General features: G+C 36.5%; 1 protein-coding gene across 1 annotated transcript in view; it reads right to left on the reverse strand.

The window, feature by feature from the left end:
• Window positions 1–19,904, reverse strand: part of CTNNA3 (catenin alpha 3) — a 1,394,003-nt gene that overhangs the window by 562,895 nt on the left and 811,204 nt on the right. Inside the window, exon 9 of the mRNA XM_046026581.1 lies at window positions 9,505–9,661. Coding sequence (XP_045882537.1) covers window positions 9,505–9,661 — 157 coding nt within the window. The remainder of the gene's footprint in view (window positions 1–9,504; window positions 9,662–19,904) is intronic.

The raw sequence follows: 19,904 nt of genomic DNA on the forward strand, positions 1-19,904 counted from the left end.
TTTTTTTTTCTTTTTGAAGCATGTATAATGATGTGGGAAAATTCAGCCAAATATTCATTATAAATCTCATGACATAATTATTTAAAAACATAAATTTATATATATAGTGATATATATATATATATATGGCTATACATATAGCTATATATATGTAAATTTGGATGGAAAAATAAGATATCAATGGTTGTTATTTCTGAATAGTGGGATCAAGGGATATTAACATTTTTACCCATACATTTTCTATTATTTTCAATGTTTCCAGCTCCCCAGAAATAAAACAATTTTAAAATAATTTCCACACATTTTCATTCATTAGTGTATCATGAAAATACACCAGGTTTCCAGAACTATCACTTAAGATGAATATATAGATGCATGAAAGTAATAAGTTCCAGAAGTTAGACACACTATGACTATATCGGGAAATTTTTAAGACATAAAATGATGTTAGAAATTCATATGAATATGCATTTTATAAAAAATAATATCTCATTCCAGTCTCTTTAAAAAAAGGAAAAAAATCTATTTTCTTAAAATTTTTTTAAAGATTTTATTTTTTGGATGGGAGGCAACATGGCAGAGGAGTAGTGTACTGAAATGACATCAGGTCGCAGGAGTTCAGCTGGTTATAAGACCATTCGGAACACCTACAAACTCAACAGGAGATTGAAGAAAAGAACAGTAATTCTAGGAACAGAAAATCAACCACTTTCTGAAAGATAAGACATGAGGAGAAGTGAATCTAAAGTGACAGGAAGATAGACTGCAGGGGGAGGGGCCCACTCCCAGCAAATGGTGAAGCAGCAGAGCACAAAATTAGAACTTTTAGAAGTCTGCTCCACTGAGGTATATAGGTCCAAAAGCTAAGTGCAGGGGAGCCCTTGCAGGGACAGTGTGGTCTCAGGACCTGTGGGGTTACAGAAAGATCAAGGGTGTCTGAGTGTGGCAGAGCTCCTAGGTATCAGAGTGGGAAAGTCGACTACAGAGACAGAGCCAAGGAGTGAGCTCTCAGCTCAGGGTTACCTTAAACTGTGATCAATGGCACAGTCAGGCCACTGCTCTTTGAGCAGGGACCCCAGAAGTGGCAGATCCAGGGAGACTCAACTTCCTCCTCTGGAAGTAGGAATCTGCTAGGTTTGGAGACTCCAAATGGAGCTGTACACTAGAGACAGAAACACTCAGTCACAGGCCCAGTGAGCCCAGAGTTGGCTGGAGACCAGAGAGATGGGAGTGATTGACCCCTTTTCTCTGAGGCCACACTGAGGAGTGGGGCCCCGAGCTCTCAGCTCCTCTGGGCCAGAGATTGGGAGGCTACCATTTTCATTCCCATCCTCCAGAGCTCTACGGAAAACTTTCAGGGAACAAAAAACTCCTGAGACCAAACTCAAGCAGTTCTTAGCCTGGTCCCTGGTAAGGACAGTGCAATTCCAACTCAGGCAAAGAAATTTGAGAATCACTATAACAGGCCCTTCCCCCAGAAAATCAGGAAGAACATCCAGCCAAGACCAAGCTCACCGATCAAGAAGAACAGGAAAACTCCAAAGCTAGGGGAAAGCAATGCATGGAATTCATGGCTTTCTCCCCATAAAACTTTAGTCTTGGAAAGTTAAAAGATTTAAATTTTATTTTCTTTCTTATTCTAATTTTTTAAACTTTTCTTCTTTCCTCTTTTAACATTTTTTAACTAGTTTATCTTAACAATACATTTCTAAAAAATTTCTTTTTAAACATTCATTATTATAGTCTTTTTTTTTTTTTTAAAGATTTCATCTATTCACTTGACTGACAGAGATCACAAGTAGGCAGAGAGGCAGGCAGAGAGAGAGGGAGAAGCAGGCTCCCCGCTGAGCAGAGAGGCCAATGCGCGGCTCAATCCCAGGACCCTGGGATCATGACCTGAGCAAAAGGCAGAGGCTTTAATCCACTGAGCCACCCAGGCACCCCATTATAGTCATATTTTATCCTTCAATGTATTTAACCTTATTTTTTGTATACATATAGGTTTGTTTGTTTGTTTTCTAAAAAAATTTAGGATACTTCTTCTAATAGATCAAAATATACACTAAATCTAGCACAGGGCTTTGTTCTAGTCTCCAGCCTGAGCAAATTCTCTCCACTTTCTTTTTCCAACCAACTTACCTTATCAACTTTTTTTTTTAGATTTTTTTTTTTTAAATTTTTTATTTAATTTATTTATTTTTTCAGCATGACAGTATTCATTGTTTTTGCACAACACCCAGTGCTCCATGCAAAACGTGCCCTCCCTATTACCCACCACCTGTTCCCCCAACCTCCCACCCCTGACCCTTTAAAACCCTCAGGTTGTTTTTCAGAGTCCATAGTCTCTTATGGTTCACCTCCCCTTCCAATTTTTTTTTTTAAATTTTCATTTTTACCGTCATATTCCACCCCTTCATTGTGTTTACCCTTATTTTTTTGTGTGTATATGTATATACACATTTTCCTTCCATCAAAATTTTGGGAGGGGCACCTGGGTGGCTCAGTGGGTTAAAGCCTCTTCCTTTCGGCTCAGGTCATGATCCCAGGGTCCTGGGATCGAACCCCGAATCAGGCTCTCTGCTCAGCAGGGAGCCTGCTTCCCTCTCTCTCTCTGTCTGCCTCTCTGCCCAATTGTGATCTGTCTGTCAAATAAATAAATAAAATCTTTAAAAAAAAATTGGGGAGGTAGTTTCTTCTAAGAGACCAAAGTACTCCCAAAATTAAGTGGGTGACTCTGTTCTATTCACCAATCTAATACCTATATTTTCTTTTTCTTTTCAATTTTAATGTTTTTTTAAAATATTTTATTTATTTGACAGAGAGAAATCACAACTAGGCAGAGAGGCAGGCAGAGAGAGAGGAGGAAGCAGGCTCCCTGCAGAGCAGAAAGCCCGATGCGGGGCTCGATCCCAGGACCCTGAGATCATGACCTGAGCCGAAGGCAGAGGCTTTTAACCCACTGAGCCACCCAGGTGCCCCTGTTTTTTTTTGTTTTTGTTTTTTTGTTTTTTTGAACTTCTTTTTACCCCCTTACTTTCCCCAACAATTTAGGCTGTCTTCTGATTTGGTTAACACACATTTTTCTGGCGTCTTACCACACTTTTAATATTTTATTCTCTCCTTCATATATTTTTATCTGGATAAAATGACAAGACAGAAAAACTCACCACCAAAACAAAAACAAAAACAAAAACAAAAACAAAAAGAACAAGAGGCAGTACCAAAGTCTAGGGATCTAATCAATAAAGACATTGGTAATATGTAAGATCTAGAGTTCAGAATGACAATTCTCAAGGCGCTAACTGGGATTGAAAAAGGCATGGAAAATATTAGAGAAATCCTGTCTGGAGAAATAAAAGCCTTTCTGGGGAAATAAAAGAACTAAAATCTAACCAAGCTGAAATGTAAAAAGCTATTAATGAGGTACAATAAAAAATGGAGGCTCTTATTGCTAGGATAAATGAGGCAAAAGAGAGTATTGGTGATAAAGAAGACATAATGATGGAGAATAAAGAAGCTGATCAAAAGAGAGACAAACAACTACTGGACAACGACGGGAGAATTTGAGAGATAAGTGATACCATAGACGAAACATAAGAATAATTGGGATTCCAGAAGAAGAAAGAGAGAGGGGAGAAGAAGGTATATTGGAGAGAATTATTGTAGATAATTTCCCTAATATGACAAAGGGAACAAGCATCAAAATCCAGGAGGTGCAGAAAACTCACCTCAAAATCAACAAGAATAGATCCACACTCCATCATCTAATAGTAAAACTTACAAGTCTTAGTGACAAAGAGAAAATCCTAAAAGCAGCTCTGGACAAGAAGTCTGTAATATACAATGGTAAAAATATTAGACTGTCAGCAGACTTATCCACAGAGACCTGGCAGGCCAGAAAGAACTGGCATGACATATTCAGAGCACTAAATGGGAAAAACATGCAGCCAAGAATACTATATCCAGCTAGGCTATCATTGAAAATAGAAGGAGAGATAAAAACATTCCAGGACAAATTAAAACTAAAAGAATTTGCAAGCACCAAACCAGCTCTACAGGAAATATTGAAAAGGGTCCTCTAAGCAAAGAGAGAGCCTAGAAGTAGTAGACCAGAAAGAAACAGAGACAATATACACTAATAGTCACCTTACAGTCAATACAATGGCACTAAATTCATATCTCTCAATAGTTACTCTGAATGTAAATGGGCTAAAGGCCCTAATCAAAAGACACAGTGTATCAGAATGGATTAAAAAAAAATCAATATGCTGTCTACAAGTAACTCATTTTAGACCCAAAGACACCTCCAGATTTAAAGTGAGGGGATGGAAAACAATGTACCATGTTAACGCACATCAAAAGAAAGCTGGGGTGGCAATCCTTATATCACATTAATTAGATTTTAAGCCAAAGACTATAATAAAAGATGAGGAAGGATACAATATCATACTCAAAGGGTCTGTCCAACAAGAAGATCTAAGAATTTTAAATATCTAAGCCCCTAATGTGGGAGCAGTCAACTATATAAACCAATTAATAACAAAATCAAATAAACACACAGACAATGATACAATAATAGTCAGGGACTTTAACATCCCCCTCAATGAAATGGATAGATCATCCAAGCAAAAGATCAACAAGGAAATAAAGACCTTAAATGACACACTGGACCAGATGGACATCACAGATATATTTAGAACATTCCATCCCAAAGCAACAGAATACACATTCTTCTCTAGTGCACATGGAACATTCTCTAGAATAGATCACATCCTGGGTCACAAATCAGGTCTCAAATGGTACCAAAAGATTGGGATCATTCCCTGCATATTTTCAGACCACAATGTTCTGAAGCTAGAACTCAATCACAAGAGGAAATTTGGAAAGAACCCAAATACATGGAGGCTAAAGAGCATCCTCCTAAAGAATGAATGGGTCAACCAGGAAATTAAAGAATTGAAAAAAATCATGGAAACAAATGAAAATGAAAACACAATGGTTCAAAATCTGTGGGACACAGCAAAGACAGTCCTGAGAGGAAAATATATAGTGATACAAGCCTTTCTCAAGAAACTAGAAAGGTCTCAAATAGACAACTTAACCCTACACCTAAAGGAGATGGAGAAAGAACAACAAAGAAAGCCTAAACCCAGCAGAAGAAAAGAAATAGTAAAGATCAGAGCAGAAAACAATGAAATAGAAACCAAAACACAGTAGAACAAATCAACGAAACTAGGAGCTTGTTCTATTAAAGAATTAATAAGACTGATAAACCCATGGCCAACTTATCAAAAAGAAAAGAGAAAGGACCCAAATAAAGTCATGAATGAAAGAGGAGAGATCACAACCAACACGAAAGAAATACGAACAATTATAAGAACATATTATGAGCAACTATATGTCAGCAAATTTGACAGTCTAGAAAAAAATGGATGCCTTCCTAGAGACATATAAACTACCACAACTGAACCAGGAAGAAGGAGAACACCTGAACAGACTCATAACCAGTAAGGAGATTGAAGCAATCATCAAAAATCACCCAGCAGGGGTACCTGGGTGGCTCAGTGGGTTAAGCGTCTGCCTTCAGCTCAGGTCATGATCCCAGGGTCCTGGGATCGATCCCCGCATCGGGCTTTCTGCTCAGCAGGGAGCCTGCTTCCTCCCCCCACCCCGCCTGCCTCTCTGCCTACTTGTAATCTCTCTCTGTCAAATAAATAAATAAAATCTTTAAAAAAAAAAATCTCCCAACAAATAAGAGCCCAGGGTCAAACCGTTTCCCAGGGGAATCCTACAAACATTTAAAGAAGCATCAATTCCTATTCTCTTGAAACTGTTCCAAAAAAATAGAAGTGGAAGGAAATCTTCCAAACTCATTTTATGAGGCCAGCATTACCTTGATCCAAAAACCAGAAAAAGATCCCATGAAAAAGAGAATCACAGACCAATATCCTTGATGAACACAGATGTGAAAATTCTCACCAAAACACTAACCAATAGGATCTAACAGTACATTAAGTGGATTATTCACTATGACTAAATGGATTTATTCCAGGGCTCCAAGATTGGCTCAACATCCACAAATTGATCAATGTGATACAATACATTAATAAAAGAAAGAACAAGAACCCACATGATACTCTCAATAGATGCTGAAAAAGCATTTGACAAGTACAGCATTTTTTCTTGATCAAAACTATTCAAAGTGTAGGGATAGAGGGTATATACCTCAATATCATCAAAGCCATCTATGAAAAACCCACAGCAAATATCATTCTCAATGGAGAAAAACTGAGAGCTTTTCTGCTTAGGTCAGGAACATAGCAGGGATGTCCATTATCACCACTGCTATTCAACATAGTACTAGAAGTCCTAGCCTCAGCAATCAGACAACAAAAATAAATTAAAGGCATCCAAATTGGCAAAGAAGAAGTCAAACTATCACTCTTTGCAGATGATATGAAACTTTATGAGGCAAACCCAGAAGACTCCACTCCAAATCTGCTAGAACTGTACAGGAATTCAGTAAAGTGTCAGAATATAAAATCAATGCACAGAAATCAGCTGTATTTCTATACATCAACAGTAAGACAGAAGAAAGAGAAATTAAGGAGTCAATCCCATTTACAATTGCACCCAAAACCATAAGATACCTAGGAATAAACCTAACCAAAGAGGTAAAAAATCTGTACTCAGAAAACTATAAAGTACTCATGAAAGAAATTGAGGAAGACACAAAGAAATGGAAAAATGTTCCATGCTCCTGGATTGGAAGAATAAATATTGTGAAAATGTCTATGCTACCTAAAGCAATCTACACATTTAATGCAATCCCTATCAAAATACCATCCATTTTTTTCCAAAGAAATGGAACAAATAATCCTAAAATTTATATGGAACCAGAAAAGATCTCGAATAGCCAGAGGAATGTTGAAAAAGAAAGTCAAAGTTGGTGGCATCACAATGCCAGACTTCAAGCTCTATTACAATGCTGTCATCATGAAGACAGTATGGTACTGGCACAAAAACAGACACATAGATCAATGGAGCAGAATAGAGAGCCCAGAAATAGACCCTCACCTCTATGGTCAACTAATCTTTGACAAAGCCGGAAAGAATGTCCCATGGAAAAAAGACAGTCTCTTCAACAAATGGTGTTGGGAAAATTGGACAGTCACATGCAGAAAAATGAAATTGGACCATTTCCTTACGCCACATATGAAAATAGACTCAAAATGGATGAAGGACCTCAATGTGAGAAAGGAATTCTTCAAAATCCTTGAAGGGAACACAGGCAGCAACCTCTTCGACTTCAGCCACAGCAGCTTCTTCCTAGGAACATTACCAAAGGCAAGGGAAGCAAGGGCAAAAATGAACTATTGGGGCTTCATCAAGATCAAAAGCTTTTGCACAGCAAAGGAAACAGTTAACAAAACCAAAAGACAACTGACAGAATGGGAGAAAATATTTGCAAATGGCATATCAGATAAAGGGCTAGTATCGAAAATCTATAAAGAACTTATCAAACTCAACACCCAAAGAACAAATAATCTAATCAGGAAATGGGCAGAGGACATGAACAGACATTTCTGCAAAGAAGACATCCACGTGGCCAACAGACAAATGAAAAGTGCTCAACATCACTTGATATCAGGGAAATACAAATTAAAACCACAATGAGATACCATCTCACACCAGTCAGAATGACTTAAATTAACCAGTCAGGAAATGACAGATATTATAGAGGATGTGGAAAAAGGGGAACCCTCCTACATTATTGGTGGGAATGCAAGCTGGTGCAGCCACTCTGGAAAACAGTATGGAGGTTCCTCAAAAAGTTGAAAATAGAGCTACCCTATGACACAGCAATCGCACTACTGGGTATTTACCATAAAGATACAAATGTAGTGATCTGAAATGGCACGTGCACCTGAATGTTTATAGCAGCAATGTCCACAATAGCCAAACTACGGAAAGAACCTATATGTCCATGAACAGATGAATGGATAAAGAAGATGTGTGTATATATATATATATATATATATATATATATATATATATATATATATAATGGAATACTATGCAGCCATCAAAAGAAACAAAATCTTGCCATTTGCAATGACGTGGTTTGAACTAGAGGGTATTATGCTGAGTGAAATACGTCAATCAGAGAAAGATAATTATAATATGATCTCCCTGATACAAGGAATTTGAGAGGCAGAGTGGGGAGTTGTTGGGTGAAGGAAGGAATAAATGAAACAAGATGGGATTGGGAGAGAGACAAACCATAAGAGACTCTTAATTTCACAGAACAAACTGAGGGTTGCTGGGGAGATGGGGGTATGGAGAGGATGGTTGGGTTATGGACATTGGAGAGGGTATGTGATACGGTGAGTGCTGTGAGTGTGTAAGCCTGATGATTCACAGACCTGTACCCCTGGGGCAAATAATACATTATATGTTAATAAAAATAATTAAAATATTTTATTTTTAATTTTGTTTATTTGAAAGAGATGGAGATAGAGAGAACATGGATGAGCAGGGGGAGGGGCAGAGACAAAGGGAGAAGCAGTCTCCCTTCTGGGCAGGGAGCCCAATGAGGGACTCAATCATAAGACCCTAGGATCATGACCCGAGCTGAAAGCAGGCGTTTAACTGAAGAGCCATCCAGGCACCCTAAAGTTTTTATTTAAGTAATCTCTATACCCAGCATGGAAACTCAAAAACCTTGAGATCAAGTTGCATGCTCCTCCCACTGAGACAACCAGTTTCCCCAAAATGTAGTTTATTATAAGATGAAGCTTAATTTTTAAGAAAATAAAAAAAAGATTTAGAAGTATTTAGTTCTTTGCTGTTATAACAATATAATCAAAACCAGAGTTATGCTTCTGAGAGTAATTTCTTAACCCTATGGGATGCTATTCTATTCTGGGATAAAAGAATCATGTAGGTTTGACATGGAATTTCAATCCCATCTGTAACTGATGTAGTCAGATATTTAGACTTATTTGATTATTTAGATCACCAATATTCAAATACATATACTGGAAGCTGAAGTACATATTGTATCTCAAATCAATGAAGAGTTTTTCTGTGTGTCTGTCTATCTATCTATCTATCTATCTATCTATCTAAATTTTCTAGTGGAGAAAAATTCTGTTGGAAAAGAAGTAGAGAAATCAAAAGATATAAATATATTAAAGGGAAAATGATTATTTATTCAAAAAGCTAGAAAATGTCTAAGATTTCCAGCTACAATTTTCAATTATGCTTTGTCTATGAATAGGAGTTTCTTTTAGAGACACAATGTAAATTGTTGAGTTGTAAGGACTACAAGCTTGAGGCTCATTATCCTAGAGTAGATCACAAATAACAATACTTTGCTTTGAGAAAGATGATCATTAACAGGAATCTCATTATACTGCATAAAATTAATTATATTCAGAATTACCCTGTTTCAGAAAATTGACAAGAGCAAATATATAAATTAAAAGATCAAAAACATACCAGATACAGCAAGGAAGTCATCAATGCTTGTAATGTCATCTACAGCTTCGGTGAGAACATGGATATGATTCTCCCATGTGTGCTTATACATTTCCATGGTTTTTTTGACCACTTGACTTTTGGGTCTTGCCGCCAAAGCAAGTGCAGCATTAATGATCTGTAAAGATGTAGAATGTTCACATAGTGATTTCTTTGAAAATAGTTACCATTGTGGAGATAACAGCTATTCTTTAAAACAGAAAATACATATATCTTTAACAACAGGGAAAATGGCAAAAATCCCCTTGTAACTCCCTCTTCACTTTTGGTAAGAATTTAACTTTATTTGTGGCAATAATTTAATTATTTTTAGAGCTATTTATTGAGTATCAATGCGCTAAGAACTACAAGGGCTACAAAGATAATTGGTCTCCGCCTGTAAGGAACTTCTTTATTACTCAATGGGAAAGGCAACATATAACTCAGTTCAGTATGCAATACATGTCATAACCACAAATAATGGTCAATAGTCTTTAGAGAGCAGAAGCTTTAAAGAAAGATTTCAGGGAAGAGTAACATGTTAACTAGTCATTTGAATTCACATTGCACAATGTGAATATACGCAAAGCACTGGAATAAGAGCTTTGGCTTCCCTGAGGTCTTGTAGAATTTTGCCAGTGAATATTCATTATTAATTAACTAATTAATCATCTCATTCATTTGTTCAGTACCTCAAATATATTCTGATTGCTTTTCATTTATTAAGCATTGTTCTAGATTCTAAGGATAAAGCAATAAACAAGACAGAAGCAAAAATCATTGCTTTCATGAAACCTTTGTTACAGTTACAGCACAGAGGCAATTAACAAGTTAAATAAGTAAAATATATGATCTGTTAGATAATTTTAAGAACCAAGGAGAAAAATATATAAGAAGGGGGATAAGGAATGAAGCGGTGGTGAGGGTAGGAAGTTGAAGATTGCAGTAAGGCCTCCCACTGAATTGGCCATTTAGGTTAAATTGCTATTGGAAAAGAATGATGGGACAGAGAAGAGGCAAAATTCAAAAGAAGAGTAAACAGAGGAAATGCTGTGAGAATGGTGAGCAGTCTTATTTAGAGACTGGGTGTACAAAAGAAACCAACAGGAGTACTTGGTGGTCCTGCTCAGGCCAGTGCCCTTATTTGGAAGGCACTGAGGAGTCATTATGACTTTCGAGCAATTTGCTCAGAATTAAATTTTAGAAGAATTCATCTGGCAATGGAGGCTACTGCAAGAGGTTCTGGGAGTAAGATAGAGCCTGTGACAGCAAGGGTGGAGGTAATGAAAAGGTTTTTATGGAACTTTCAATGAATTAAGGAAGGATGAGGATAGGTCAATTACTGCCAAAATATCATACAGCAGTTAAGAAATCTGTAGAAAATTAGCTTCTAAGGACATGAAAATACATCGAACTTAGTGCAGTAACAGTAGATTATAAAATATGCTCCACAGCAAACACTGAAATGCAAATATGCTACGGATAAAAGTTAAATGAATATATGCACCAATTAACATTGGTTCTCTCAGAGGGGTGGAATTTCCAGTGCTTTTTATTTATTTGTGTGTGTAACTGAATTTTTCAGATTTTTTGTGGTTAACCTTTTAGTTGTATAATCAGAATAAATGAAGCTATTCTTCAAGGAGAGATGATTAGTAAGGTTTTTCTATCAGTAATGGGGAAAATGATTTTAGCATTGTTGGAAAAGGAGAGTTCAGAGAGTTTTAAAAAGTCAATCAGGATTAGAGAAAGAAACATGTTTAATTGTTTGGGAGGACAGTGTTGATGAGGGGTGTTAGATATCAACTTTCCTATTAGGTTGGCTTTGAAGTGACTCGGGTCTCCCACAAGCCACAGTTACCTGAGATATGGAATTGGACCTCATAAAAAAGTTGTCATTTATTTATCCATGTATTTGTCCATGCAGTGAAAGAAATTAGTTTTATGTAGCAATAATGTAGCAGATTCTACATTGGCAACTGACATCGCTATCACAAAGATTCCACCATAGTTGTTGTTTCTTTTTCTTCTTCTTCTTCTTTTTTTTTTTAAGATTTTATTTATTTATTTATTTGACAGAGAGAGAAATCACAAGTAGTCAGAGAAGCTGACAGAGGGTGAGGGGGAAGCAGACCCCCCACTGAGCAGAGAGCCCAACCTGAGGCTCAATCTCAAGACCCTGGGATCATGAACTGATCCAAAAGCAGAGTCTTAACCCGCTGAGCCACCCAGATGCCCCAAGATTTTATTTTTTTATTTGAAAGAGAGAGAGAGGGAGTTCACCAGCAGGAGCAGGGGGATGGGCAGAGGGTGAGAATCTCAATCAACTCCCTGCTGAGCACAGAGCCCCATGTAGGGCTCCACCCCAAGATCCTGAGATCATGACCTGAGCTGAAACCAAAAGTTGGCACTGAACCAACTGACCCATCCAGGTACCCTGAGAGTCCATCATAGTTTCTAAAACAGCCCATAATCAAGTAGGGAACTCAGAAAAAAGCCAGGCAATTGTAATACTCCAGTGATTCTCAGACTTTAGCCTGTATCGGAATCATCTTGAGGGCTTGTTAAAACACAAATTCCTGAGCCACACCCTAGCATTTCTAATTCAGCTCATGTGCTTTGGGACCTCATAATTGGCATTTCCAACAAATTTGCTGGTAACAGTGAGGCTACTGGCCTGGCACTCTGATTCTGAGAACCAATGCCATATATATAAGAGCTTTAATGTGGAGGCTATTGTAAAATATCCCAAGATGCCCTGTAACACATGGAAAAGGTTTCTAAAGGCCTCAAATCTGAAAAATAAGTAGAAATTAGTATAAGGTGATATCTCTTTAGGAAGGGGCAATAACATGCACAATGGCTTAGAAGCAAGACAGTGCCTAACCTTACCTCCTAGGGAATGTTCAGCAGAGAGGAGACAGTAATAAGAATTGGAAGAAAATCAAGGCAATGGTAAGAAGAAAATATACCTTTGGGAAGTTCCAACATATAGAAGGAAAATGCAAACTGCAAGTGATAAAGATGAGAAAAGGAATCATCAAGAAGGAGGCAGAAAACAAAAGTATTAAAGAGATGAGAGAGAACACCTTTTTGAAGGATAATTGCTGTAGGAGAGTCAAGAATAATGAAGACTAAAACAGCTTTTGTATTTGGAAAACAGGAGTCGATGGTGTAGCAGAATATTGGACACAGGATTCAGATTTCACCAAAATATGATGGCAATAAGAATTAAAAAAAGAAACATTTTCTACTCAGTAACCTAACAGCCGCACCTTACTTAAAGGACTTCCAATGAATTATTAGAAGTAGAGGAGGGGAGGAAATGGTTGCTTAAAAATATTATGGTGATATTCTCTCCTTTTATTTCTTTTTTTATGAAAGAGGAACACATTGAATTTTAAGGAAACACACACTGCTTTTAGAAATAACTACTGTGCAATATTCTTTGATTTCAGTTTTAGAGTTTTATTAACCTATTAACTTACAATGTACATTTGTGTAGACTGCAAAGGCTCTGGTCTCTGGTGTTTCATTGTACCTGCAATTGGACAACTGTGTACACATGTGGTTGTGCTGAAATTATGTCTTCACAGAGAGGCATACTGGTGTGGAACCCTCAGTGGAAATACAGAGTCGTGAATATGAGACAGGCTATATTTTCTAAGGACATTTTCAGTTCTGCTTCTGATCCAATTTAACTGATTCGACAGTGCACACTATGAGAAAACTTTATCCTACTTGACTTTGCCGATATTTAGTTTGAACCTAAAAGCAGACAAAATTCAGAAGATGTAATAACCCTATGTAAGGCAGAAGAAATCTTCATTTGAATGCCACACTCCTAGCATTTTAGCTATATTTCTAGAGGGGGATAAAAAGACAGTTTGGGTTTTTTTTTTAAGATTTATTTATTTGACAGAGAGAGAGAGAGAGAGATCACAAGTAGGCAGAGAGGCAGGCAGAGAGAGAGGGAGAAGCAGGCTCCCCACTGAGCAAGGAGCCTAATGTGGGGCTCAATCCCAGGACCCCGAGATCATGACCTGAGCCAAAGGCAGAGGCTTAGCCCACTGAGCCACCCAGGCACTGCAAAAAAGACAGTTCTTAAATCCTCTTCATGCATAACTAAAGGTGAATTAAATACATTATGTAGCTTTCTGAAGCATTCTCCTTCAGATTATGGTTGAGATGTGTACCTGTCAGAACCACCCCTAACCCTGTGAATCACCTAGTCAGCTCATGTCTGAAAGAGTCTCTTTAACTTCAGGAGCTTATTACATCTTAATAGGACTATTTTAGTGACCTCCTAAAGAGTTAGCTAATTCCAGTTTTACTCCAAGCCATTCTCCCTGCTACAAGCATATTTCTTTCTCAAATGAGGAAGTGACCCTCTCTTGCTGATAACCTTTGGTAGAATCCTAGTTGACTAAAAATAAGATCTGAATTCCATTTCACCAAATCATAGTCTAAAAGCCTCCACAAGCAAGCTCTTACCCACAGTTCAATGTGTTGAAAATATTACCTCCCAACCCCCATTTTAGCCTATATTCCAGCCATACTGTCTTAAGCTCCATTTCCTGGTGATATTATGTATCTTTACACCACTATGGTTTTGCCTTTATATCTGAAACTTCCTTAACATCCTTGTTCCATTCATTTTTCTGCTCTGGTCCATCTGAGGAAATATTTCCTATCTCTAAAAACCTGCTGAAATGTTACTATGTACCGTGAAACCTGTCCTATTCCCTATAACCAGATAACTGAATTGTATTATGTGTTTTAAAAGTTGTTTGTTCATATAATGAAATACTTATGGTATTGCATGAATGTTTCTACACATGCCTGCTTCATGAGCCTCTTTCATAGGTAGGACCATGTTGTATTCATCTTTGCTTTTGGTACACTAAGCATGTCATAGTTATTACTATATTTATAAACTGTCCCTAAAACACCCTAGTCTACTTTCTCTTCTCTACAAATTTGACTATTCTATTATTCCAGGTACCTCGTAGAAATGGAATCATGATATTTGACCTCTTGTGTCTAGCTTTTCCTCATATAATATCCTCAAGGTTCATCCATGTTGAGGAATGTGACCTCATTTCTTTTTAAGGCTGGATAGTATTCTACTATATGTACATACCATATTTTGCTTATCCATTCTTCTATTGATGAAAAAAATTTTTTCTACCTTTTGGTTATTGTGAATAATGCTACTATGTACACTGATTCATAAATATGTGGTTGAGTCTTGCCTTTCAAGTATTTTAAGTATATACCCAGCAATAAAGTTGCTGAATCACATGATAATTTTATATTCAATTTTTATGAGAAATACTATATTATTTTCCACAAGGGCTGCAGGGTTCTTACATTCTCACAAAGCATAAAAGTTCCATTTTCTCCTCAGCTTTGCCAACACTTATTTTCTGTCTTTTTAAAAACTATATCATAATGGGTACAAAGTGGTATCTCATTGTGGTTTTGATTTTATTTTCCTAATGACTAATGATATTAAGCATCTTTCCTTAGGCTTATTGGACATTTGCATATTTTCTTTGGAAAAATATCTATTCAGAACCTTTGCTCCTTTTTACATTGAATTCTTTTGTTGTTGTTGAGTTTTAGGGATTTTTAAAAATGTTTTGATACTAAACTCTTTTCAGATATATGATTTACAAATATTTTCTCCCATTCTATGGTTTGCCTCTTTGTTCCCTTGGTAGTGTCCTCTGCTGGACAAAAGTTTTTCATTTTAATAAAGTCTAATTGATCTATTTTTTTCTTTACTTTCCTGTATTCTTGGTCTGATATGCAAGGAACGATTACCAAATTTAATATCATGAAGTTTTTGCCCTATGTTTTCTTGAATTCTGCAGTTTCAGCTGTTGTATTAAGGCCTTAGATACATTTGTAATTCATTTTTGTACATGGTGCAAGATAAGGTCCAACTTCATTTTTTTAAGATTTTATTAATTTATTTGTCAGAGAGAGAGCATGCATGCACAGAAGCAGGCTCCCTGCAAGAAGCCCAGTGTGGGTCTCATCCCAGGGTCCCGGGATCATGACCAGAACTGAAGGCAGACACATAACAGAATGAGCCCCACCAGGTATCCCCCAATTTCATTCTTTCACATGTGGACATCCAGTTTCCCCAGTACTATTTGTTCAAGACTGTTTTTTATACATTGAAAGGTCTTAGCATCCTTGTTAAAAACCATTTAACCATATAAGCATACATTGGAGATATTACAGATTCTGTTCCAGAAAACCACAACAAAACAAGTAAAATATTTTTTTCCAGTGCAAAGAATAGAACTACTTATACTATAGTGTAAATGTTCAGTAGCATTATCTCTAAAAAACAAAAACAAAACTCATGTACATGCCTTAATTACAAAATATTGCTAATTATAAATATAAATATAAAATAATTTATAAAATAAAATAATAAAATAATTATAAAAATTATAAAATATTAATGACTGAGCCTGGGTGGCTCAGTCATTAAATGTCTGCCTTAAGCTCAAGTCATGATCCCAGGGTCCTGGGATCTAGTCCTGCATCAAGCTCCCTGCTCAATGGGGTCCCTGCATCAGTGCTCCCTGCTTCTCCCTCTGCCCTTTCCCCCATTCACGCTCTCTCTCTCTTTCAAAAAGTAAGATAAAACAAAATATTGTTTAAAAATGCTCACCATTATCTGAGCTTTCAGTGAGTCATAATGTTTTTGCTGATAGAAGGTCTTGCTTGATGTTTTTGGCTGATGACGGATCAGGATGGTAGGTGCTGAAGGTTGAGGTAACTGTATCAATCTCTTAAAATAAGACAACAATGAAGTTTCCTCCATAAATCGACTCTTCCTTTCATGAAAATTTTTTCTACAGAATGTGATGCTGTTTGATAAACCTACCCACTGTAGGATATTTTTTTAAATTGGGGTCAATCCTCTCAAACCCTGTCACTGCTTTATCAACTAAATTTATGTAATACTCTAAGCCTTTTGTTTTCATTTCAACAATCTTCACAGAATATTCACCAAGAGTAGACTCCATCTCAAGAAACCACTTTCTTTGGTCATCCATAAAAAGTAACTTATTTGAAAAAGGAACTCTTGTGCGTAGTCGGTGGGTATGGGAACTGGTCCAACCACTGTGGAAAATAGTATGGAGGTTCCACAAAAGATTAAAGCAGAATTATCATATGACCTAGTAATTCTACTACTGAGTATTTACCCAAAGAATATGAAAACACTAATTCAAAAAGATATATGCCACCTGCCATGTTTATTATAGCATTTACAACAGTTAGATTATGGAAACAACCCAAGTTTCAATCAAGAGATGAATGGTTAAGAAGGTATAATATATACACACACACAATGGAATATTAATGAGCCACAAAAAAGCCATAAAAAAGAATGAAAGCTTGCCATTTGCAACAACATGGATGGATTTAGAGGGTATAATGCTAAGTAAAATAAGTTAGAGAAAAACAAATACCATATGATTTCACTCATATGTGGAATTTAAGAAATAAAACAAATGAACAAACAAAAAAGAGACAAACCAAAAAAGACTCCTAATTATAGAGAACAAACTGATGATTACCAGAGGGGGGTGGGTAGAAGGCTGGGTAAATAGGTAAAGAGGAATAAGAGTACACTTATCATGATCAGCACTGAGTAATATATAGAATTGCTGAATCACTATATTGTATACCTCTAAGTAATATAACTGTATACTAACTATACTAGAATTAATTTTTTAAATTTAAAGAAAGATAAAAATAAGCAACTCAGTCCTATCTTCATGCTCCACTTCTAATTCTAGTTCTCTTGTTATTTCTATCACATCTGTAGTAACTGCCTTCTCTGAGGTCTTAAACCCCTAAAATTCATCCATGAGGGTGGGAACCAACTTTTTTAAAACTCTGTTAATGTTGATATTTGACCTCTTCTGTGAATCACAAATGTTCTTAATGGTATCTCAAATGGTAAATTCTTTTCAGAAGGTTTTCAATTTACTTTGTCCAGATCCATCAGAGAAATCATTATTTATGACAGCTAGAACTTTATGGAACATATTTCTTAGTAAGACTTCAATGTTGAGATTATTCCCTGATCCATGGGCTACCGAATGGTTGTGTTAGCAGAGATGAAAACGATGTTAATAACACTGTATATCTTCACCACAGCTCTGCATGACCAGGTGCTTTGCCAATGGGCAGTAATATTTTGAAAGGAATCTTTTGTCCTGAGTAGTTCTCAACAATGGGTTTAAAATCTTCAGTAAATCATGTTGTAAGCAGATACACTGCCATCCAGGCTTTGCTGCTCCATTTACAGAACATGTTAGCATAATTCTTAAGGGTCTGAGGATTTGGGGGATAGTAAATAAGCATGAGCTTCAACTTAGTCACCAGCTGTATTAGCCCCTAACAAGAAAGTCAGTCTGTCTTTGAAACTTTGAAGTCTGGCATTGACTTCTCCTCTCTAGCTATGAAAGTCCTAGATGACATCTACTTCCAATATAGGGTTGTTTTGTCTCATTGAAAATTTGTTTTTGAGTATAGCCACCTTCATGAATTGTCTAAGTTCAATCTTCAGGATAATTTGCTGCAGCTTTTACATTAGCATCTGCCGCTTCCCCTTGCACTTCTATGGTATAGAGATAGCTTCTTTCCTTAAGCCTCATGAACCACCTCTGCTAGCTTCAAAACTTTTCCTGTAGCTTCCTCACTTCTCTCAGCCTTCATAAAATTGACAAGAGTTAGCGCCTTGCTCTGGATTAAGTTTTGGCTTAAGGAAACACTGTAATCATTTTGATCTATCCAGACTACTCAAACTTTCTCCTTATCATCAATAAGGCTGTTTCACTTTCTGTCATTTATGTGTTCAGCAGAATGGGACTTTTAATTTCCTTCAAGAACTTTTCCTTTGCATCCACAACTTGGCTAACTACTTGGCACAAGAGGCCAACTTTTGGCTTATCTTGACTTTTGACATGTCTTTCTCCATAAGCTCAAACATTTTTTATATAAAGTAAAAAATGTGCAACTCTCCTTTTCACTTGGAATTAGTGGCCATGGTATGGCTATCAATCAATTGGCCTAATTTAAATATTGTTGCATATCAGGGGATAGGAATGGCTGAGAAGAGGGAGAGAGTCAGAGGAAGGCCAGTCTGTGTAGCAGTCAGAACAGACACATTTATCAATCAACTTTGTCATCTATATAAGATGACATATAGGGCATTGTGGTACCCCAAAACAACTACAACTAGTAACATCAAATATCCTTGATCACAGATCACCATAAAAAATATAATAATGATTTTAAAAAGTTTGAGATATTGTGAAAATTACCAAAAGATGACACAGACACCAAGTGAGCAAATGCCACTAGAAAAATAGTGACAATAGATTTGTTTGATTCAGCATCCCCTAAACCCTCAATTTGTAAATAAATAAATAAATAAATATAAATAAATAAAATAAAAACGTAAAAATAGTAACACAATATCTGTGAACTGCTATAAAGTGAAGCATAATAAAATAAGGTAAGCCTGATATGCACAGGTTTGTGTCTGAGCCATCTAGTCTATGCCATTGGCCTATAATTCTATAAGTCTGGTTTTATGCCAGTTCCATACTGATTTGATTACTAGAGTTTATAATTTTTGAAACTAGGAAATGTGAGTCCTCCCACTTTGTTCTTCTTTTTTCAAGATTGTTTAAGCTAGCTGAGGTAGCCTTAGATTCCATATGAATTTAAGATGTGTTTGTCCTATATCTGCAAAATCATTGTTGGGATTTTTGAGAAGGATTGCACTGAATCTGCAAATTGCTTTAGGTAATAGTTTTATCTTACTGTTAGTTAAGCCTTATAATCCATAAACAAAATTTCCTTCCATTTAGTAAAATCTTCTTTAGTTTCTTGCAGCATTTTTTTATAGTTGTCAGTGTATAAATCACCCCCTTCCTTGGTTAAAATTATTCCTAAGGATTTTATTTTTTGTGATGCAATTACAAGTAGAACTGCTTTCTTAATTTCCATTTCAGATTATTTATTGTCAGTATATAGAAATGCACTGGTTTTGTGTGTTGAGTTGGTATCTGCAATTTTGTCAGCTTTGTTCAATTAGCTCTTAATAGTGTGTGTGTGTGTGTGTGTGTGTGTGTGTGTATGTAAGAGAGACACAGAGAGACAGAAACAGAGAGAGAGAGAGACAGAGAGACAGAGAGACAGAGAGACCTTTAGGGTTTTCTAAATATAAGATCTTGTCATCTGTGAGCAATGATAATTTTACTTCTTCCTTTCCAATTTGGGTACCTAGGGAAAAAAGGACTTTTTGAGTTGGGTTTTGTTAGGCAAGTAAAAAAAAA

The sequence above is a fragment of the Meles meles genome, chromosome 13 (genome assembly GCF_922984935.1).
Source record: "Meles meles chromosome 13, mMelMel3.1 paternal haplotype, whole genome shotgun sequence".
Classification (NCBI taxonomy): Eukaryota; Metazoa; Chordata; class Mammalia; order Carnivora; family Mustelidae; genus Meles; species Meles meles.